At 37.4% G+C, this 24,610-nt stretch overlaps 1 protein-coding gene across 2 annotated transcripts; it reads right to left on the bottom strand.

Moving 5' to 3' along the window:
• Positions 1-256: 256 nt before the first annotated feature.
• Positions 257-23,743, bottom strand: LOC120634052. Of its 2 annotated transcripts, none has more exons than XM_039904447.1 (14): positions 23,545-23,743; positions 21,470-21,629; positions 18,399-18,479; positions 16,127-16,201; positions 15,113-15,212; positions 13,966-14,204; positions 11,876-12,102; positions 8,478-11,281; positions 6,504-8,049; positions 5,611-5,689; positions 4,714-4,788; positions 4,150-4,197; positions 3,273-3,363; positions 257-477 (listed from the first exon to the last, which is right to left on the bottom strand). In XM_039904447.1, the coding sequence occupies exons 1-13, from the start codon at positions 23,710-23,712 to the stop codon at positions 3,326-3,328; spliced, it is 5,640 nt and encodes a 1,879-aa protein (XP_039760381.1). In that variant the 5' UTR covers positions 23,713-23,743; the 3' UTR covers positions 257-477; positions 3,273-3,325. The 2 variants fall into 2 exon arrangements, with proteins under 2 accessions (XP_039760381.1, XP_039760380.1); XM_039904446.1 differs by lacking the exon at positions 257-477 and adding an exon at positions 490-1,721.
• Between the last annotated feature and the right edge of the window lie 867 nt (positions 23,744-24,610).

The raw sequence follows: 24,610 nt of genomic DNA, 5'->3' as shown, positions 1-24,610 counted from the left end.
CAGCTAAAAGTCTATTTTAATATGTACCTACTACTAAAAGTAAATTTTAATATTTAATTTCAACTAAAATACAATTTTAACTTTACCTTCCAACTAAAATTCAATTTTAATATTTAACTTATACTAAAAGACAAATAACGGGCCTCGCGTTAACTATGGGCCTCATAAGAAGGCTCAGAGTCACTCAGCGGGCGATGGAGAGAGCTATGCTCAGAGTATCTCTACGTGATCAAATAAAAAATGAGGTGATCCGTATAAGAACCAGAGTTACCGACATAGCACAACGAGTCACGAAGCTGAAGTGGCAATGGGCGGGGCACGTAGCTCGGAGCACGAATGGACGTTGGGGTCCCAAGGTGCTGGAATGGCGTCCCCAGACTGGTTGGTCGACCCTCAACCAGGTGGGCAGACGACATCACGCTCGTCGCAGGTAGCCGCTGGATCCAAGCAGCACAAAACCGTGGAATTGGGAACTCCCTACAAAATACCTATGTCCAGCACTGTACGTCTATCGGTTGATATGATGAAAAGTCAATTTTAATATTTCCTTCTACCAAAAGTCCAATTAAATATATACATTTATGTTTTTTGCCTTCTCCTTAGGCCTTGTCAGAACGCAATTTTCACGTAAAGATTATAAAGGTTCCATGGTCAAACAAGGAGCTAGGAAACTTTGTCAGGTTATCACATTGTTTCCATTCAAAAACTATTCATTTCAAATTCTTTCTTTACTATTTAAGTTGTACAGCGAACATTTAGTAAGTTCTAGAAATTAATATTTTTAAACTGCTGCAAGCAACGTCACCGCCTATTATCCGACGAACGCGAGCAGCGCTTTAAAAATAACAGTTCATCGGTGACCGTGTAGTTTTACACATTCGTTGCTGCGTGAAAACTATGCTACGTTTACTTCGTATAAATGTCTTTCAGTTTATTCTTGCGATTTATATACGCGTACGAGTTTTCGCCTTCCCCGCATTGCTAACAGAATCGCATGACTTCATACGCACCGCAACTAGTGCGAATGGCAAATTAGTATTAAACCTTTTGTTTTTTTAAATCGCGCGAATATTCAAAACCCAATTGTGGGGGTATGCGACATGATTGCAAGTTTTACAGAATTGCTAAATAAAAACGCGCGGATCTTTTCGCGGTGCGAAACTCTAACAAAACAACAATATAAATATCTAAAGTACGCATCTAAGAATATACATAAAAGGAATAGAGCAAGAGCTATTCTCTCACCCCCTGAATTAGGGAGAGGGGCGTATATTAGGAGTTTCTGTGAAGATATGGTTACTGCGATACTACACTACACTCAACGTCACATTTTACATATTTCAATCGACAGTTTTGGGGAACTGGAGTGAGTGATGAGGATGCCCGAGAAGTTTCCACAGAACACCATCACACCTAGTAAGAAACAAGCGTAATGGTGTTCACGTAAACCACAAAGGCCTTTTTCCAGCAGTGGGAACAAACTCTATAGCTTGCTTATGTTTACTCTTGTACAGTTTGAGCCCATTGGGCATACAACGCTCAACGGTTAATCTACGGCTAAAAACATTTGACAGACTATAATACGACATTATTAAAATATTTTTCGAGACATAATCCTATTTTTAAAATACCTATCAAAAGATGTCTATGAAACTATAATATATTATTATAAAACTAAACGCAGATTTCACGTTATCCATGAATGCTGCATTTCTATGTACCTGAAAATAAAATTAAAAATGTATAAAAAGTTAACAGAAAGAAGAAAAGAGAATTTATACAAAGATTGAATTGTGTTATTTTTGACTACAAAACGGGGGTGGCCTGATTTAAAGGAAATAAAGTATGACGGCGCCTCTGACGAGATTTTTTAAAATAAATAAATAAACAAATTTTCCTCATCGGTACTTAGATAACTGATGAATAATATACCTACATAAATACTTATAATATATATATATATATGTTCATCACACAAACATGGCCCAGTTGTGGGAATCGAACCCACGGCCTTGGGACTGAGAAAGCAGGGTCGCTGCCCACTGCGCCAATCGGCCGTCAACTATGTAAAATTGTCAAGTCTTCCTAGCACAGGGCTTCCCAAACTGGGCGCCTTAGAACGTACAGACGAGTCTCGTACCATCTGTACGTTAAAAATATCAAGCAAAACTTTTTTTGTGCAGCTTGTTTCACACTTTGTGTGTAGATCACCAAGCTCAGCCACCCCATTGTTGGGGTAGATTTATTTTTCTTGATTTTATCTTAAAATTTACTATTATTTATGTATGTATTGGTTTCATGATGAGGGGCTACGGGGCCCGTAGCAAATTCTTTAAAAGAGTCCTTGATCTGCTATGCGTTTGTTAGGAAATAGGGAATTACAGCACTTTTGTTATAAGTGATCATAGTAGTTATGTTTGACCTGTCTTATATGTCTTGTATAAAAGGACCTAGGGTTATAACATATGACAATGTTGTAATTGTGTTTATAAGTCTTGTTTTAATTTATTGAATAAAAGAGCAACAGTTTCTTGCCAGTGGTTTTCTCTGCCGAAGACAGCATTCCGAACTGGTAGTAGAGTCATTAGGTAACAAGTAATATGAATTATAGAGAAGCTTAATATACAGTATTAGAGGCAGTCCAGTTGTTTTATTTCACTCCTTGGGAAGTCAGGTTTATAGAGTACAGACCCACAACACTGCTCTAAAGCAGGTTGGTGGGCTTTAAAGATGTCTTTTATTAAATGAATACTTTAATACTAAGGAAGAATAATAGTCATGAGAATAAATGATAACTGCTAAGAAACTAGGTATTTAGCTTCAATAATACTGTTAATCATCTTCATTTTATATCACCTGCATACCCTGTGTATACCCTCTATGCACGCCACTGGTTGGGAACCCCTGTACTAAAGTGTTAGTCGCCCAAATAATGAATTTTATTATTATTATTTTCCATCATTTATTGATTTTCATTTTATTTAATTTAAATTCTTAACAATGCTTGAAAAAAAACTATTAAAAATTTATAAAAAAAAAACATCCACCCTCCGCTTGCGGGGCTATTGAATGCCCAAGCAACCGGCGGCCAGGGCTCTAGAGTGAGGAACCTCCTCACAATACGCGTTTCAAGGACTACTGCCTTCTGTATCCGACCCTTGATCCAACAACCAAGCGAAAGCTTCTTAAGGGTCGAAGCTTTTCGCGAGAAGACCATTGACTTTAGTATATTAGTATATTTATTGACTGGAATTATTTTGATTGTTACTCACCGTAAGTATATTAGTTTGTACTTTGTGGGCGGAGCAAATGTCTTAGGGCGCTGTTATCTTCTGCGGCTGCGACCCACCACTGCTGGTTCCACTGGAAAGGCATCACCATTATCATCATCATCATAATCAACATCAACAACGACAACAACAACAACAACAAGACCAACAACAACAACAACAACAACAACCCATTACAATAGGTCACGAGTCTCCTGTACGGATAGCATTAGCAGGGAAAAGGATAAAATATATACCCCAGTTTTATCTAGTCAAACAGCAATAAACTAATGGCCTAAGAAGGGCCCAAACCAAACTTAGCCGGGTTGTTTTCTGTTATCACCATCACATAGTAAATTAATATTTAACTATGGAGTTAAAGCAATTCATAATTTAATACCGAGCGTTAAAAAACGCTCGTGTATTTCTTTATATTAGAAGAGGATTTTTATCACGCTACGAACTCTAGTTTCTACCGGAGATCTTACAAAATTTTAAAACACAAAAGATCCCATCTTATTATCTAAGATAGTTAGATATATATTTTTATAGGTTATAAAAAGTACTTTGATCATGTATTCAGTTAATAATAATAATAATAATAATAGACTACGACAATACACACATCGCCATCTAGCCCCAAAGTAAGCGTAGCTTGTGTTATGGGTGCTGAGATAACTGATGAGTATTTTTATGAATAATATAGATAAATTCTTACAATATACAAGTAAACACACATACACTGAAAATCATTCATATTCATCACACAAAAAATTTCCAGTTGTGGGAATCGAACCCACAGCCTCGACTCAGAAAGCAGGGTTGCCCACTGCGCCAATCGGCCGTCGTTAGTATAGATATGTGATAATTCATTAGTTACCCAGTGCAGCGGCGGCGCGAGTTGCTCGGGGTCTCTTGGCGGGTGCTTCTGTAAGCAATAACGTACTTTAAACGTGTGAAACTGAATAATTTTGATAGTTTTATAATCTTTAACGATATAAAGAGAATACAACAGAGAGCAGGCACTAGCGTCCTCTATGCTACTACTACACTCTTTAATGGGATCACCAGCCGGTCTGCCTGGCGTTTGGGCCTAACCGAAGCCCAAAGCCTTCCGTTGGGTCAGGCCTTTAGTCAGCATTGGACTGTTATTGATGATGCCACATATACAGGTTACAGGTTTGGAATACCCATCCGAGTTCTGTGTTTCCTAATTCTAACGCGCGGTAGCGAGCGAAACGTGCGTAGAGGGTACATTGCCGAAGATCTGTTTGGTGTGGAGTATAAGGATTAAAGAAATTATAAATGACACCATACAGATTCTCCTGCTTTTCGCGGAGTATAGCAAATTAAGCTTCCTCCGCTTTCACGTCACGCAAGATACACTGAACATACTAGTTTTTCTGTAGCTAATAACATAGTAGTTAATGAAATAAATATAGACCTTTAATCGTTGTTTCGTCAACATCAACTTTTCGTTTTCGGCGCGCGGGTTTTGCGGTTTCCTCGGGCTCCGCTTCTGAAAACAAACCGCTTCCTTAGAAAAGATACTACACTCGCAATCTGAACCTTATGTCCTCACTGATAAGCGTTATACAGCCCGTGATTTATATCTTTCCGTCATCAGTTATTTGACATCCAAAAGAAGAAGGCAAAGTGCACTGTGCACAGGAAATATCCTTTATAGTTGTGGTCTTTCTATATTTTAAACAGTTTCTACATATTAAATAAGTATTAATTAGTGTAAATAAAGTAGAAGAAGAAGAAGAAACACTTTATTGCACGTAAACATACATATAGGAAAAGAAACATTAATGAAACAGTAAACAATGTAGACATGCAAAGGCGGCCTTTTTGCTGCAAGCAATCTCTTACAGGCAACCTTTGTAGATAGGACTTACAGCAAGAGAACGGGATATTGCCAAGAGTGTTGTAATATATACATAAATAATAAAATGTATAGAAGAAAAAAAAATTACTAGATTAACTGTCTACCAAATCCAAAGCCATACTCAACAAGATAGAATAATGCCAATAAATAACGAAATTTTACCGGAACATACATTAAAATAAATAATTAAACATAAATTGATTATCATAATATCCATAGTATTTTAAAATTATGCAAACAGTTATATTCATATATTCAATGATACCGTGCCTAGTGAGTGAGTTTAATTCATCTACCATTTTCCTATATATATGAGAAAGAGAAAAAAAAACGGATAGACAACATTTTGGTGTAATACAAGCTATAACAAGATATGTAAATATTAGAAAAGTTTAACTTGCTTTAAATAAAATTTTAGACTAAATGTTGAAAGTAAAACCACATACATACCTTTGCTTGCCGACTCTTCCTCGACAATTTTTTTCGAACGACCACCCCGTTTTGGGACTTCCTTCACAGGTGCCGCAGCCTGTAGTGAAAAGGGTTTTTAGAAAATAAACTACTCTCGCGATTCGGTTATCTTTTAATCGAGAATTGAGTTTAATTTCAAGACCACGCCATTTACATAGAACAAAGATAACGTACGATAATTATATCTTAAAGTTCATAACGGAAAACTGACAGCAGCTTGCTACGACTAACATCTTCTACGATCACGAACCCATCTGCGGAGTGTGGTGATTACAAACCCTCCCGTTGGGAGAGGCCTTTAGTCCAGCAGTAGACTTTTACAGGCTATTGATAATGATATCATGAAATTCAGTAAAGTAACGCCTGCTTTGTCCATAATATTGATTGCATGCATTTTTGTTTTTCATCATCATCACCTCATTACCGGGTATAGCACGACTCAACACTCAGAATGAGAAGGATTTAGACCGTAACCCAACACTCTGGAACAATGCTAGTTTGTAGACTTCACACGCCTTTGCCAACATTAATACACACTTGGCCAGAGTGGTGGGCTATAACGCCCTAAACCCGTCTCATTCTGAGACGAGACCCGGTACAGTGTTGACTTGATGATGTTGACAATGTTTTGAATTTATATCCATGGATCATATATCCATGCATGAAGTGTCGTGCATAGAGGGTATGCACAGGGTATGAAGACATATTGATACAAATTGAAGAAAGTCTCCGGTATGAGTTATAAATTCTTAAGGTTTTTATAACTCTCCTTAAGTTTTTTATAACTCGTACTGGAGATTTTCGTCATGTTATATCATCTGCATACCCTTTGCATACTATCTATTCACGCCACTGCATGCATGTTTACTAACCTTTCTTCCTCTAGTATTTTCAACTGAAACTTCTTTCTCCCTCACATTCCTATTTCGCTTTCCTTTAGAAGAACCTTCTTTTATATCTTCTAATCCTTTTTTTGTAGTTTCTTTCACAGTTTCATTAGCTTTTAATGCATTCCTAGTTTTTCTCCCGACAGTCGTTTCAGCAATGTTAACTGTCGGAACATCATTTATGCCTTTTTTTACTGTATTTTCACGTTTGTCACTTTGCAACTGCCTTGTTCGCCTTACTGCAGTTGGATCTGGTTCATTTACTGAGTTATCTTCTACAGTTTTCTTTCCCCTTTTCACTGTTTCCTTACTTGTCTTACCTCGTTTCACTATATCTTTAGGACTATTTTTGCCCTTTTTGACTGCGTCTTCATCACTATTTTTTCCTTTTTTCACTGTATCTTTAGCGATATTTTTGCCCTTTTTTACTGTTTCTTCGGCACCTTCACTTTTCTTGCCTCTTGTCACTCTACTATTTTTCTCTTCACTTTGAACACTCTTGCTTTTACTATTCCGTATTGGCTCATCTTTGAAAGTGACGTTTTTACTTCTCGCCCCGCGTCGCGTTTTACTTTCAACTGTGGCAATACTTGACGCTTTATCTACGTCACTTGTAGTTTTCGATCCAATTGTAGAATGAGGTAATATTGTCGTGTTTTTATTTCTTATTCCTTTTGGACCTTCAACTATATCAGCAATGCTCGCCGATTTTGCTGCAACTCCTCTTTTTGTTGCAGGTTTTGGTTCAGCTTCTAATATTATATTTCTGCCGCGTTTATTTTGTTTAGACTCTTTAATTTCTTCAGTAATATTTGAATTAAAAGTCTTTCCTTTAGGTTTCTTTACAATTGTTTTGATGTCGGCAATTTTGGCATTCCTCGTGCGACGAGTTTGTTTTTCTTCTATCGTTAAGTCCAGCACAATTTCTGTATCTTGTTGTACTCGTGTTTTACCCGTTTTATTAGTTTCTTGTGCAATTATTTTACTATTGGTATTAAGCTTTAACTGTGTAGGTGGCTTTGTAACAACTACAGTGGTTTTAGTAGCTTTAGCCCTGGTGTTCTTCGGAGTTTTGGGTATTTCTTTATTTTGAGAATGTCTTCTAGTAGATCTAGTGGTTTTTTTAGTTTCACTCTGTTTGCGGTTTGGGGCTCCACTAGCTAAAGTTTTCTTCGCTCTAGTAAGTTTAGGAGTTGACAATTTATCTTTAACTTGTGTTTGTATGGTAGGTCTATTGCTTTTTGGATTATCTTCAATATTTTTGCTACCACTTCGAGATACAGATGTCTCTTTGTTAGGTTTTGGACTTAATACAGGTTTTTTCTTAGTTATAACAAAAGAGGCACGACGTTTATTTCTGCTACTAGCTCTTGAAGCTCGCGTCATTTTTGGTGATGCTTTATTTGGCGATGGAATCTTAGGTGATAATTTCATTGGCATTTTTGGCGATAGTTGTTCCGTCGTTAAAATCTCTTCATCCGTTTGGAAAATCTTTCCTCTAATCAATTTTGAAAGTTCCCTTTGCGGTAACCTAAAATGTAAATAATTATAATGCATAAACAAAATAAAATTACTGTTAACTTATACAATATTAGCTGTTGCCCTGCTTTAATCGTCTGTCGTTACGGTTTTTTACAAATCCGTTTGTCTTCTGGGATACCAAGTAGTCCATATTACACTCCATTCTTTCAAATAACTCTGCCAAAAATCTAGTTGATTCGCTGCTTAGTTAGAGTGTAAACAAACAAACAAATAAACAAACACACTTTCGCATTTATAAGGGTAAAAAATTACGTATGTTTAAAGTTTGTAACATGTAATACAAATATAGACTAGTACTAGTTTCTGTTTATTCTAGATATTTTTCTAAGCGGTTCCTGTTGCAATCTGCGTTTTCAGTTTTTTAACTTTTATTTATTCATTATTTTTTAACTTGTTTGATATTACAAAAAAACTCACCCAGTAGTAGTTATATCTGTTGTCTTCATAATTGTCATGACATTAGCTATAGGTGACACACGACCTAGTTCAGAGGCGTTCATTGTAATATTGACTCTACCTTTGACTGGCGTGGAATGAACCACCATTCTTTTCTTTATAGGTAATTTTTGAATATTACTCCCTCTGGTCACTTCAACAAGCGATCGTTTTTTAATGGGCAACATATGGGTGCTGTAAATTTCTGATGCAGACTTTTTGCTTTGGCTGTCTTCCGAGTTTATACTCCTAGTCATTGTAACGTTCCGAGAGCGAGATAGTTGCAAAGGTGCGCTTCCTTGTACCGTATCAGTGTTTAACTTCTGCAATTCCCGCGTCAAATTTGTTTTGCTCGTAGATTTCCTGTCCTCTTTGTGTACGCGCTTTTTAAGCTCATTTTGCAACCATTCTTCAACATTTTCATTTATAAGACTGATGGAGTCGTGAAGTGATTTTGCGTTGCGTCTTTGTTTAGATTTGACCACTTTAGTAAAACTTCTTGATTTAGTATATGCCCGTACCGGAGGTTTGCCTATAAGCTGATCGAAAGTGGTGTCCAAATCTTCCCCTTCACGAAATAGTTCATCTACGCCGCTGACATCGCTAAGGTTGTTTCCATCAACCGTTTCTCTGTACAATTGTTTAACTCCTCTGACATCAGACAAGTTGTTTCTTGGGGAGTTGACACGTAAAACAGTCTTTACGCCCGAAACATTCCGCAAGTCGTTAGAAACACTATTTTTAAACAACTCTTTTACACCTTTAACGTCTTGCAATGAGTTCTTAGGCGATTTTTGTTTCCTCGCCGAGCGGAATAGGTCTTTTACTCCTGTTACGCGTCTTAAGTCATTCTCCGGTGACGAACCAAATACTTCTTTCACTCTAACATCACTCAAACGATTTCTTGGCGATTTGGCGAACACTTGCTTCACTCCCGCCACATCGGTTAAATCATTCTTTATCGATCTTCTGGTACGAATTTGTAATACACTTTTTTCCGGAGTTTTGTGGAAAAATCGTTTCAGTCCAGCTATGTTCGGGCTATTTCCAGGCGTACTTAACGGACTAATAAATACGTCAGGGGTAAAAGCTTCCGTATGATCCATAATAGAATTGTCTGGAGTCCTGTCCAATACGGCTATGGTATTCCTGGTCGGTGCACGGACATCGTCGTCTTCTTCGAATAACTTTTTCCTAGAAAATTCTGTCATGCTTCGGGACAGTTTCCTTTTGACAGGACTATTGAATAGTTGCTTTACGAAATCTGATTCGTCGAGGTTATCGATAATGGAGCGTTTCGATTGAGGTTTTTTAGCGGACGAATGTTTGTTTTTTACTCCTTCTTGGATTGGTTTGACGGCACTTTTAGGGGTGGTTACATCTTCTTCATCTTGAGATAAATCTTGAGAGGGATCCATGGTGTTTAAGGATGTTTGCAGGGCTCTTAGTGATCTTCTAGCACTCGCTATGAGCGATCTAGATTTGATACTCGTTCTAAATTTTTTGGACTGTGGACGTTCTCCGGCAATTGTTTTCCTCTTAAAATTTACTCCTTCTCTTCGCCTTAGCGATCTTTGTGAAGACAACGAGCTCTGGCTTAAAGAGCTCTGCTCTAGGAAATTTTGAATGCTCAACATAGGTGTTGTAGCTTCTTCGGGGCTATATTTATTTTCAGGTGTGCTGGTGCCATTTGATGCCGTTCCAGGAGTTTCGGTTATAGTTATGTTCTTTCGCGGTACAGGACTCGCAAGACTGGATTTACTTATTCGCCTAGATGATTTAGGGGACGCGTCATCATCGTCCATAAGAAGCACATCACTATCGTTAATCCTAGATCGACTTCGTGAAGCTCTGGAGATTCTGGTACTGTTTATAGTGATTCGCGTTTGCGTGTTCTCTGGAGTTGTCAGTGAGGCGGACCTTCTTTTGGAAACTGTGGAGTTCCTGGAACGATTAGATCCCTTCAGCGAGGAACTTCTTCTAGTTCTAACGGAAATGTCAGGAGAGACTGGGTGGGAACCCTGAGTTTTATCGGCATAAGGAGTGCTTGAACTTAGAAGTGACGAGTTGTTAGCTCGTGTGCTTCTGCCAGCCCTGGGTGTCGCATAAGGCACTGTGCTCGACTCCGATCCGGCGGAACCGTATACCGACCTATCGGATCCAGTCGAATCCATAGAGACCAGATCCACTATGGAATAAGATTCCAACTTCTGGTTAGTTGCTCTCGGACTGCGCGTTACACTTTTACGAGTAGATGCAACCGTCGTAATGTAACTCTGATCAGTGAAAGACTTTGTTCCATGCGTATATTGTGAGTCATCGAAAGAACTTTCAAGTGCCTTCTCCACGATGATACTTCCTCGAGAAGATTTTCTATGACGCGGTGATTCTAATTTTGATTGACTGGGAGATTTTCTGAGACGCGCCGACTCTGAGAGACTTGATTCACTCCAGTTTGATGGACTGTTCGCGTAAGTGTCTCCGAGTGATTTCTCTAGAATCCGACTACTCCGGCTACTCCGGGAATGTATTGACCGTCTCGGCGATGGGGATCTCGAGGAATCGGAATACCGAAGCAAGACATCCTCCTCTGAAGCGCTTTCGTAAGAGGGCTCTTTCGTCGTGTCCATGAGTATAACCACATCAGATGGTCGATCTTCAGGATTTTCCAAGTTGCTCAGGTCGAATTTTATAGATTCTGTTTTCCTTGTGCTTTTTTTGGCAGAAGACTTTTTCAGCGCAGATTTTTTCGGCCTAGGCAAGTTCGGTGATTGTAAAACTGATACCTGTGCAAGGGAGAATTAGTTTTTAAAAAACCTTACGAGAATCTGAAGCTAAATAGTAAAGCAACCTTTTATGCCCTATGGCTGGGAAATAGAGAATATTAAAATAGACTGAACATAAAAAATGGGGAGCCAAAACTAAATGCTTTACCTACTATGCGTGACTGAGACAATTACTACTTTTAGACGTTTTCCCAATATAATAATTTTTGATTATCAAAGTATATGATATCCAGTCTTATATCGCACTACAGGTTCAATATCCTAAATCATTTTCAGAGCCATGCTATTCGAGTCTCCTACTAATGAAAAAAAAATCATTCAATGCTGAAACACTATAGACATATTAAATGTGCTTTTTAAACATATAGTGAAATTGGTTGGCGTCTTAATAAAAAAACAAAAAAAAACCGCACCGGGTGCTTTCAAACAAGAAATTTACATTAGTAACATTATAAAATAACCTTTATAAAAATGGTCATGGTAAAATACGTTTAAAATGGTCCAATAGGTTTTAAGGAAAATGTTTGCAAACACAATTTCTTACACACCGCTTGATTATTAAAAATTATAGTTAACTCATTGTGTGTCACTCACGCTTGTATCCACCGATCCTTCCTCACTGGCCCTCGCGGCTGCGCGTACGCTTGACCGCGTGGGGGTCACTCCAAGAGGACTCACTCCCGATATATTGCTCCCTCTCATTTTACCCCGCACTGGACTGGGTCTCTTCACAATAAACGAAGGTCTTGGCTTCTGGGTAGGTTGCTTCGGCTTTGGGGTATGTCCCGCCATCAGCATTATAGCAGCTTGCTTCGTGTGGTCTAGAGATGAGAGGATATAGTGTTTTAAACGACGCAAGTATGTAAGGAACATCGTTTTATTGGTTTTTAGCATGTAAACAGTAGCATAATTAACTTTTTGTAAATGAGAGTAAGTTTTATCGAAAGACAAAACTAGAATAGAGGTTTAATTTGCTAAGAAATCTGTGACTGGATGACCAACACTGTCATTTGAGTAACATTTGGTGAAAAAAACTGTATTTAAAATAAGATAAGTAACACTTTATTAAATAAAAAAAAAAAATTTGGCCTACACAATCCTACAAAAACGAATTCTTATTGAATTACAATTAAATAAACAATTCAATAACAATGTTTCTTGTCGAAGTGCAACCTAATGAAATTTTAAAAATAAAGTAAAAGCGCTTGTCGAACTTTTAATTTCAACATTGTATTAGCATATTATTGCAATTATGCATTTTGGTATGGCGGCTATATCGGAAGAGTGTGTAATTATTGCATAATTAGTGTAGGGCATTAAACTCGCCCGTGAGGCAATGTCATCAGTAGTAATTAAGAGCCGGTTCACATGACAAGCGTTAACAATTACACGCACTATTTTACACAAGGCTAAAATTCAGTTAAAAGGTAGTTAGTTATTCCGGAACTTTGATAGATATAGGGGATAGACAAAATAAAAAATATTAATAATAAATTTATTTTTTGGTTCATATTATCATGTACAAGTAGGTTTATAAATCTTAAATGTGTGTAACAACACACAAATCTTACAAAAATGTAGTTAGTTTTATCTCTTACTTATTATTAAAAACATAATGGTGCGTAATGGTGTGTTTGTGCGATAAATGTTTGTAATTTTGCAATTTAAAATCTCCTGTTTACATTACTACGTTTATATTACTGAAGACAAGTTTGGGTGTATGAACGTAGCGTGTAAGTTTTCGTGTGCGTACGCGTACTTGTACGCGTGTATGTACTTTCTATTGTTTGTTATATATATGTGTATGTGTGTGTTAAATAGAAGAGGTTCTCAATCTTTTTTTACCTATGATGATAAAAGCAGGGTTCGGTTAAAAAAAATAAGAAATTAAAAAATCTTTGTATAGTTTCCCCTATCTACCAAAAATACCGTTTCAGCGGTATCTTGTAGAAAATTTTTTCGACATCTATTTTTGACAAATGTAGAACTTAAATTGCAGGATAACAGAAACCAGGTCAAAAACGACAGAAAACAGGAAATGCGATTGAATTGAACAAGCGCAGGTCATGTATACACTGTACCAAAACTAGGCGTGCGTTTAACGCTAATCATCTGAACATACCCTAATATGCCAATAATAACATTTTTAAAGATATCTTTCAAAGGTTTTTCAGTGCTTGTTTGCAGTAAGAATGTCTTATGCGCTATGCAAAATACGTAACGTTTTTAAATGGTAAACCAGCGAATAACCGATCTTTTTATTCAGCAATGAAAAAAATTTAAAAGTGACTAACACTTAAGTGTTTTCATGGAAAATCAGTACAGTATGTTTTTATCAAGGATAAGTTACTCCTACTACGACGGCCGATTGGCGCAGTGGGCAGCGACCCTATTTTCGTCCAAGGCTTTAGTTTCGATTCCCATAACTGAAAAATATTTGTGTGATGAACACTAATGTTTTTCTGAGCTTGGGTGCTTATATTTATATGTATATTGTATTTATGCATATTATTCATCAGTAATCTTAACTCCCATGTTATATCTAGCTACGCTTACTTTGGGGCTATTATGTGTGAATTATCGTATAGTATTTATTTATTATTTATTTACTACTCGACGTTACTTTTTACCAAAGTTATGCTTTATTCAACATTTTAAACTGCCACGGCTCTCGGGGCACTCACCTATCTTGGAGGGCGCCTGTATCTTGGTGACCCTCATCTTGTGCGCACTCTGCGCCTTCTTCAGCACGGCCAGCCGCAGCGGAGTGCTCTTCTTGACGCTGCGCGGCTCGGAGCGAGGCAGGGCGCGAGGCAACATCCGAGGCAGAGCGCGAGGCGTCTTGCGAGATTCTATCCACAGGCTGGCCTTGGTAGTATCGTTGAGGCTCATGTTCTTTAGACTAGGGCGGGCAGTGGATTTCCTAAATTAATTGATAAATATAATAAATATTTTTATTAACCACAATAAATAAATTACAACATACTACAACAAGAGAACAGAGAAAAAAATACTATAATTTTGAACTATGTCGCTTCTTTGCGGTCAGAGGGTCACCTACTAAGCTTGGTGCCGCACCACAAGGCAGTAAGGCAGTAACTGGTAAGGAATACTGCAACACTATTACGATTTTTAGTGGGGACCTAAGGTCACAGGTTTTCACGGACAGACAGTGACATGGTCTCACGTAGTGTTTGTATACTCTATGGGTAAGTTATTGATAAATAACAAATATAATACAAACACTACGTCCTTATAACTTAACAATTATTACAAACATAAACTTAGGTCTACAAAATAATAAAAAAAATAAAAATTAATTTGATGCAAAAAGAAAATCCAGTGCCTACTACAGGGCACTGGTCTCCTCCCACAATGAGGGGTTAAGGCCGTAGTCCACCACGCCGACCAAGTGCGGATTGGTGAACTTCACACACCTTTCGAGAACATTATTGAAAACTCTCGACGTTAAGTGATATTTTTATTGCTTAAAACGCACAGAACTTAGAAGTGAGAGGTGCGTGCTGGGAATCGAACTCGCCTAGCCCCGAAAGTGAAGTCAAAGACCCACCCACTGGGCTATCACCGCTTCTATATTTATTATGACCGCAGATCGGCGCAGTGGGCAGCGAACCTGCATTCTGCGTCAAGGCTGTGGGTTCGATTCCCACAACTGGAAAATGTTTGTGTGATGAATGAGTGTTTGGGTGTTTATTTGTATATTATAAGTATTTATGTATATTATTCATATTATACAAATATTCATCAGTTATCCTAGTACCCATAACACAAGCTACGCTTACTACTTTATTTATTTATTTATTCATTTACCTGTGGCTCGAGTCAACTCCTTCGGGGACAGGTTCTACATCACCGTGCCTGCTGCTCCGGGGACGGCTGATACTTGTGTTGGCAGCCATCTGCATTGACTCTAAAACATCAACAATGTTAAAACTTTTTGCTATTGATAACGTGACTCTGAAACTACTAAAATCTTCAACTCTGTTGTATTGGTAATAGTTCTGAGTGCAGGCCACGAGTATACATTGTGTTACCGAATTACGAAATACTGTTGAAGGAAGCATAAGTATATATCATATGGAATCGTCCTGGAAAAAGATTCATATTTATATTTCCATAGAAACCAATTCATAACATTCGAAGTGTTTACTTGTGCCAACCCTATTGAAGATAAAATACCATCACGCGGGTAGTACCTACGCTACGCGACACATACCTAATAACTGTATTGACTGAAGTCACTTAATGTGATGTGGTTTACTCAAAAGCTAGTACATACGCTACGTAATAAAGTGACAGGAGTCACATGATTTTAATTTTGCATGTGATGTTAGGGCTGTATCTGATTTCTTTCAGTAAAAACTATGGCAGTGGTTTACTCAAAAACTATTAGGTTTTCGGTTTCACAGATAAGTCTCATAGACAATACATAATGTTCCTCTAAAGCCTGTTAAGTATTATTTCTTTTTTCATTTACATGTGGTATGAGTGCACAAACTTAAAGACTTTAATATAACAGAGAATTACGTCAATTTTGCTAAGTATTAGAAGTTGTTGTGACAGCTTGGCCGGGGAAATACTACCACCATGCTTTTACAATGTTCTGTTTGTTCTGAAAGGCTTGGATTTTTTTTGCATTAATTCACGGACCAACCCGATGACAAATAAACATGGCACTAGAACTTCCCTGGTCGAGCTGTCACAAAAAGGTCCAGTACTTATTTTATCAGTATAACAATTATTATCAACTTTTGCCTGCGACTTCATGACCCACAGAACCTATTCTAGCATGGAAAGCCCAGTTTAAATGTGACTTAAACTCACCGTTTTGATCATTGGTTGTTTGCCTCCTCTGCGGCTGCACAATTGCAACTTGCCTCCCAATCGCTGATGTTGATGCTGCGAGACAAATTATTAACAATAAGAAGCTTTAATGACAATAATTTATACAAATAATAAACATTTAAATAGTATAAAGTTAAATTATTAAAACAAATGTTGACCGTCAATGGTTCACCTATTCAGGTCCGTGTTACACCACCACAGACAGTTGGTACCTGCCAAGTTGTTGAGTTAAATAAGGCTAAGTACTAAATATTTGACAACTTACACGTACTTACAAACATTCTCCTATTATAAATACACAGCGCACACAAGCATAGCCATTCAAATTAAATAATGTGAAATACTAATAACCAGTCGCAATTAAACCTTGCCAACGACCTTGTAGTCAGTAGACTTCAAAGCCTTGAACACCGGCGCAAGGTTGCTTGTCTGGCTGTTTTCTACAAGATACATTTCGGAGAGTGTGCTCAGGAGCTATTCGATTCGGTCAAACCATCTCCTTTCTACCATCGAACTGCGAGGCACCGAAAGAATCTGCACCGTTACGTGGTTGAAATACCATCAACACGTACGAAGCGTTTTGCTTCTTCCTTTCTGATCCGCACCGGAAAGTCGTCCCATCTCCCATCTTCCGTCTTCCCTGATACCTATAATCTGGGTACCTTCAAATCAAGAGTGAATAGGCATCTTCTAGGCAAACGCGCTTCATCTTAGGCTGCATCATCATTTACCATCAGGTGTGATTGCAGTCAAGCTGTCAAAAAAAAAAAAAAAAACAAAGTGCATACGTATTTCTTTTAATCTATCCACAACCTGCAAGCACAAACGAACCTTATTATAAGCAACACAAGGTATTTTGCAATGCTGTCTTTCAGTAAGGACCCCAATAGTTTAACAACAAGTTTTTTTTTTGCATTTGTTGTTTTTCGTTAACATATTAATAGCTCAGCTTAAATTTTTGACCTAATGTGTTTTAATCCTAATACTGTGCTTTGAGAGATGGACAAGTTATTTTATCCCTTGACAGGGATACAATGGGGGATGTAATTTTGGTCTTCTGCCATGCCGGCTGTGCAGGCTTCTGTCAACCTCATCCATATGGTGACGGCAGATCAGAATACAGTTGTCACCACCCCTTCTCTTCCCGCGGGAGTCGTGCTACTACCATCTACTGAGATCACCAAGACACCGCCCAGCATGGTGGCTATGGGCAAACCCTCATGTTGGGAGAGATCTCAAGTGGCCTAATTACATTAACATTGGTGTAGTAGTTAAGCTGAACATAGGTAAAAAACAGGTTTGCTTGTGTGTCAAAGACATCTTTTTACATTTTTGTCTTCTGGTTGCCAAGGCATATGACTTTATAAATAATTTATAGTAGTTAGGTTAAAGGAAATTGCTCTGTAGAACGTAGCATTATATAACGCTAAATGTTGCAATGCTCATCCAATTGTTTTGCTGTCTTGTGTGATGAGCATGAATGTTTTTCAGTGTCTGGGTGTTTATATGTATATTCTAAGTATTTATATATATTATTTGCAAAAATATTCATCAGTCATCTTAGTACCATAACACAAGCTACGCTTACTTTGGGGCTAGGTGGCGATGTGTGCGTTGTCGTAAGATATAAAAAAAAAAAAAAAAAATTAGCAACGCAGAATTATAATAATATAACAATAACCAAAAATTCAATAATAACAAAAACTAAACATTCAAACATACAATTAATATGATAGATCATCTACTCTCTAATAACATCTTAATTTGTTTTGGAGCTGAAGCGGCGGGGCGTGAAATATACTATAACCTTTATAATATCGTACCGAAAGACATGCGACTTTGCTGCTACGCATATATCTAGTCGCACTCAACACTCGGCGGGTGTGGTACGAGGCGACTGAGGGAATTTAACGGAAACGGGCAGCATCGTCTTCTGTGGTACTACTAGCATCTACTGCGATCGCCAGCTCGTCTGCACAGCATCGTGGTTACAGGCAGAGCGTCCTGTTGGCAGGAGCCTTTAGTTCAGCAGCCAGTGGCGTGCACTTCATATATGCAAAAATGCACTGCCTACCCTAAAAATTTCATACTAGTATAGAAGATTTTATAAATTTTATGCAATCTTCCTGCTTTATGCCTACCCTGGCTAAAACCCTTATGCACGCTACTGTCAGCAGCGACTGTTAAAGGCTCAACCAACGTCTTGTGCAAGGTGAGGTAAGGAGAGAAATAGAAGCCGATGTTAACATACCGGGCATAGAAGCGCGCTGATGCTCTCCCAACGGTCGGCGACCACTTCGAGTACGCTTGCGGCCCGCCACTGCCGGCAAAGCTGTAAGGGAAAACAAACTGATGACTGGCAGTACTTATGGATAATTCGATCCGGACTCTTTTTTCTAACAGATACTTCCGGGATCGGAGACTTTGGAAATGTTCATTATACAACGTGTTAATGAAGACCGAAATAATACTTCAGATGCTTTACAAGCACATTATTTATTTTACTTGTGACTTATCTGTAAAACCGAAAATCGATAAGTTTTTTAGTAAACCACTGCCATAGTTTTTACTGAAAGAAACCTGATAACGCCCTAACATCACATCACAAAAGTAGAATCCATTGACTCCTTTCACTTTATTAGGTACGCGTCGCGTAGGTGCTATGCGCGTGTCGGTATTTTATCTTCAATAGGGTTGTCATAAGTAAACACTTAGAATGTTATGAATTGGTTTGTATGCAAAATAAATATTCTTCTTTTGATTTAAAATTTTCCTTATGAAACAAACTTATGCACGCTTCAACAGCATTTCTTAATTCCGTTACACGTTGTATTCTTAAAAACCACGTGACTTTAAATATCATGATACCCTATATCTAATCTAATATTTTGGGAGTTAGGAAAAAAAAATTTAATTCACTATTTTCTAGTGACAGCCATCTTGGCTCAGAAATTTATCATAGTGTAAATTATTGCACTAATTCAATAGAATAACTATTGAATTAGTGCAATAATTTACACTAGAACAAAGTGGCATTGTACAGACAACAATTATTTTTTGGTCTGCATAGTATTTGTTTATTAATAGCTACACCACAACTTAGTATTTTGGAATTTCCGGATTTCTATGATAATTTTAACCAGCTGAAAAGTTGGAGACATTTATCTCCATACAGAATTTTCATTCAGCAAAAACAGTGAAAAAGCCCTGCGCACGTCTCACTTTACACCCGCGGAATGTTGCTAGCTCACAAACCTTTTCTTATTTTCCCATGCTATGGTAAACGTTTTGAACATTAGAGGTAAAATAATTACTTTTAACTGTTAAATGGTGTGTATTGACTAACCGTTTGCTCGAGAAACAACTCTAAAGAGAAGTGGTTGTTGATGTCAATGTCAAATATTTCTTTATTCAAATAGGCACATAGATGGCACTTTTGATGCGTACATTACATGTAAAATATGACATAGAAGTGAATTGATGGCGATAACTAAATTCGTCAACTTAAAACTAAAGCTACGAGCAGTGGCGTGCATTGCATATATGCAAATAAGCAGTGCATAACCTACCCTCAGGGTCTTAAAGAACCTTCAGATAGGACCATTAAAGTTTTGTAATTAAAAAAACACTAAGTAAAAAATATATGTAAGCGCCATCTAGTAATGAGCGGCCAAACTTCTAGGTCAATTGTCGCTAGACAGGCGACAGCGCAACCAGCGCGCGCGAGGCGTATAATAGCGTACAAAATAAAATCTTCTACTTCGTATTTTAATTTTTAAACGTAAATGCTAAACATTTACCTTTTAAAACACGTAAAAATACCTATATTATTATTTAAATCTCATGTTATCGATTGCAGGGTAAATCAATTATTATGAATCACTCGACATAAGACGCCCTCTACTGTTGCATAGAAATATCAAATAAAATAAGCACGCCCAAAGAAAGAATCGTTCTGCTAGATGTGTGCGTGCAAGTTAGTAGTGTGTGTCGTGTAATGTTATAATCTTGCGCTTGTACTTACAAGATTAGCATCGGTCTTGTGTGAACAGTTTCATTCATAAATTCTCTATGTATGGGTGTCTATAAGCACTGCTTACGGAAGTGGATAATCAATTACGTGTTTGATTTTTTTATGAAAAGTATTCCAGGAATTATTGGAAAGTGAGAAAGTTAACAATAAATATTGTTTCTATTTATTGTTGACATATCAAAATAAAATAGCGTTCGTACCCATACTTACAAAAAAATTAAAGACATATTTTGACTAATTTCGATTGCAATATTATCATTAGCATATTCAATCGCCATTATTGTTTACCTTCGAACAATGCTCTATGGCGTTGGTGATAAATAAACGGTTCAAGTGCATAAATTCAGCAACTTATAAAAGTTTGAGTAGTGATAGTTTAATGTGTTAACGTTATTTTATAGTTTATTCATTCATTTTATAATGAAAGCATATTCGTGCGGTCTTTGTTTGGGTTCAAAAAAAAAGGTGATAAAGTAACACGTATGTTTAATAATAAATATTACGAAAACTATTCTTGACTAAGCGGCTTTGTACACACCAATCGATTATTTTGCTTTCCTTTTGTTTTATTGTCCAATATACCTACGTAAAGTGTGGAATGATATAGGATATTGTGATATTAATAATTTTCATCGAGACGCTAAAAACATACCTATGTTGGAAAAAATATTCTCATCATCAGTGTGCTTAGAAAATGCTGCCGAATGGTGTGTCATAATTTTGTGACGTAAATCAGGGTATGTACTTTTATTCAATTAGCAGTAGATAGACAATAGTATTAAATCAATCAAAAATATAACTTTCGTAAAGTAATTTGATTATAAACCGACATATCTAAAATATAAATTTTACTTTATGTTTGTGCTGAACACCTTGTGCATACCCTGGGTCCAAGGGCTATGCACGCTGTGTCTTAACAGGCACTGCAAACATGCTGAGTGAAGACCATTTTGGGATCACACCGTTCCTATAATTGTTGTTTAGACTATTAAGTTGTATTTTAATTCTAGTGTGTGTATATCCAAATAAAGTTTTCTTTTCTTTTTTCTTTTTTTGTTATCAGAAAAAGTACAGTCCAATGATAAGATTCTGAATCCACTAATCCGCACATCCGCACTGGACCAGCGTGGTGGACTAAGCCTTAACCACTAAATAAGATTATATGTGCTATTACATGTTCAATCATAAATTATCTACATTAATGAAGATTAAGAAAGGTCGTATTACAGGGGGCGATATGAAATAAGGGCAAGAAGATAATGCATTGGTCAAAATAGTGTATTACTCACCGGGCAAGCTCATCATAGCAGGGGGTCTGACGGGCTGGTCGTACTCCCAGCGTAGAGTGCGTCCGCCCACCGCCAGCTGGTCCCCGTGTCTTAACGCGCACACGCTCACGCCGATACCGTTCACGAACGTCTCACCCACAGTTATACTGCTCACCACCGTCTGGGAACAAACAAACCATCAGCACAGCTAGCATGGATACAAATTTATCTTCTCCCACAGCTTTATCAACTCTCAGAGCGTTGGCGCACAAGTGGAAATAATAACCAAATAATATATGTGTTATAATATTCAGTGGTAAACTTCCCCTATTCTATGTTCCCTATTATTATAATAGAGGCATTATATACATATAATGCCTCCCGCCTGTTCTAGCCATGCTGTACTTTACACGATATAAAAATGCTAAGGGAACGTATCACCATTATTTCAAAGCTTAAATCAGTCGACAATTACAGAGATTGTACTTTTGACGGAACGTGTGTAAAATATCAATCTGTAGTACAGAATTTTGAACTGTAACTCCAGTGTCATAACACCAATTACGTTATGACGTTGTTGCAGCTTCGATATGCGAAAGTGCAAGTATTAAAAGAAGTACATCCTTAGTACAAGATTAGATCGCTCGCAATCGCGGAGTCGTATTCGAGTACGGAAATACTTGAAACATCGGAGTAAAATGGATCTTATTCGCATTGTTTCAAAGCTCAAATTTTTTGTAAAACAAAAATCAGTAGTACATTTGCGGCGATACCCGATGTAGTGTATAACAAGTATATTCATACAATCATTGATACAAGAAATTACTCACAGCCGGTGCAGTGCTGGATATGTCTAAATATATTCAAGAACAAATTATATACCAACCTGTATACATTAGGTACCATTGAGTTTTTTGCGTTTTAAGAAATTACAATATCAGTTAGTTCAACAGTGCAGGAAAAACATCGACAGGAAACCTGCACGTCTGAGCGTTCTCCATAATATTCTCAAAGGTGTGTGATGTCCACCAATACGCAGACCAGTGGACTACGGCCTGAACCCATCTTAATGTGGAGACCCGTGCCCTGCAGTTGGTGGATAAGGGGTCGATATGAGTATGCCTTAACAAAAATCATTTACAATTTTTAAGGAAAAGTTATTACCTTTTTTCCAGCGAAACGAGTGACATTATGTCCATTTTACTCCGACGTTTCGTTATAGTTTGAAAAATCAACTCCTCGATTGCGATTGCTTTTTTTTTTTGTTTATATGAGCTGAACAATCACAGCTTTGTTTCTAGCCTTCTTGGTGGAAGGTGAACTTCTATACTGGCGATAGTCTCTTCAAATGCGCACTTTTTATCCCGACTTCAATGTCAAACTAAACACGAGCAAGCGAGATAAACTAGGTTCAAGGGTTGCAGTTTCAAAATTTGCATGTATAACAATACATGTTTTTGTGTCAATTCTTAGGAGAGCAACTTTGATTTAGAATTTAGAATACACAAGAATTCTGTAACCAGACATAAGAATTGAATCATACTCACATTCATATTCAAATAATGTTATGGTATTATCTGAATATGAATATGTTGAGCTTCAACAATCGGGATATATTTAACTGCCTCGTTGTAATGGCAGAGATGGCAAACCTTTTTAAATGCAATTTTTTATACAGGCAACATAGCCGGTGTGAACAATATATTAAATTATTTTATGTACTTAAACACAAATTAATTATTTATTTATTGAGTTTATTTATTATATTCGTTTATATTCGTTTCTATATGGGTTCCCTTTCACACCTCCTAAGAATATTGGATAGAAGCAGGCGTTAGTAATTAAGTCAGTAATTAAGCTTAATTTTCATAATACCTCCTAAGAACGCTTTAAACTTTGGAGTCTAGAAAAGAAAGCGTAAGTCTCGAATATCAGTTATTTTTTATAGCACAAATACACAAGTAGTGTCTCAATTAATGACGTGCCCAACATTTATAATTGCTAGCCATCTTAAGCATGTCTGTCAATGGTTTGCCATCCCTGGTATATGTTGATGCATGTAAAATTTTCGCAGACTAAACAATAAAAAAAGTGACCTGGTTAGCGTGGACCACGACGGTGGCATGGTGCGGGCTGACGGTGGGCAGCAGCAAGCGGATGTCGCAGCCAGGGTCGCTGCCGATGGTCGCCAACCCCTCTGCCAGCGGGTACGCCTTCACGTCGCGCCCGCGCCGGTCCAGCACCACCAGCCGGCCACCGGACATAACCACTTAAACCGTTTCTAATTTAAAGAATAGACGATTCATTTAACATGTTCACTGTCTCGGGCATAATAGTTCTTGATCCATACTTTTGAAGTGAAAACTTCTGTAGGAGCCTGCAGTGATGTGAGTTTTGGCACCCAAAAAGTGCCAAAAATCATGGAACTTACATCATTGCAGGCTTTCCATGAGCTATTATTTATAATACGCTTTTATAATATGATTATTACGCTTTTATAATATGATTTACGCTTTTATAATATGATTCCTAAGGTAATTTTGGACCTACCAATCCATAAGTTTAAAGAATGTGTTAAAACACATTTATTACAGCGAGGTTATTATACAATTGATGAGTTTCTTAATGACAAGGTTGCTTGAAAGCATCCGGCTCCGCTTTCATCTCTCACAAGATAGAAAAATGAATGTTAAAATATAAAATGTAAATTTTTGATGTTGGAAAAGAGCAACTGCTGAGTTTCTTGCCGGCTTCTTCTCGGTAGAATCTGCCTTCCGAACCGGTGGTAGAGTCACTACACACGGACAGACTTGACGTTTCAAAAGTGCTTGTATTAGGCCTACTTGAAATAAATGAATTTTGAATTTTTTGAATGCATATGTAGATACAAAGTATGCCAACATAAAGTAAAGGAGCATGTTGAATATTAAGCTGAAAGACAAGTGGAGTCTAAGGAAAATTAGGAAGGCCACGGGAACGGACATCCCCAGAAAGATTAAGAGGCTAAAATGGCGGCGGACTGGCCATGTGGTTAGATACTCGATAGAAAAATGGACTAACGAAATTATCTCGCCTTAAGACAAGACATATGTATAGAGATCATAATAGAATATGTTAAATGTTGCTTATCCAAACCTTATATTACAAATACAAATTTGTGTT

Source organism: Pararge aegeria, chromosome 23 (genome assembly GCF_905163445.1).
Source record: "Pararge aegeria chromosome 23, ilParAegt1.1, whole genome shotgun sequence".
Taxonomy (NCBI): Eukaryota; Metazoa; Arthropoda; class Insecta; order Lepidoptera; family Nymphalidae; genus Pararge; species Pararge aegeria.
This window is presented reverse-complemented; position numbering and strand designations above follow the sequence as displayed.

Coding starts and splice junctions, on each gene's coding strand:
- LOC120634052 (XM_039904447.1), bottom strand. CDS start 23,712: ATGTCCGGTGGCCGGCTGGTGGTGCTGGACCGGCGCGGGCGCGACGTG. Junction 15,213..16,126: donor AACAACCAATGATCAAAACG/GTGAGTTTAAGT, acceptor TTGATGTTTTAG/AGTCAATGCAGATGGCTGCC. Junction 4,789..5,610: donor GGAAGAGTCGGCAAGCAAAG/GTATGTATGTGG, acceptor GTTTGTTTTCAG/AAGCGGAGCCCGAGGAAACC.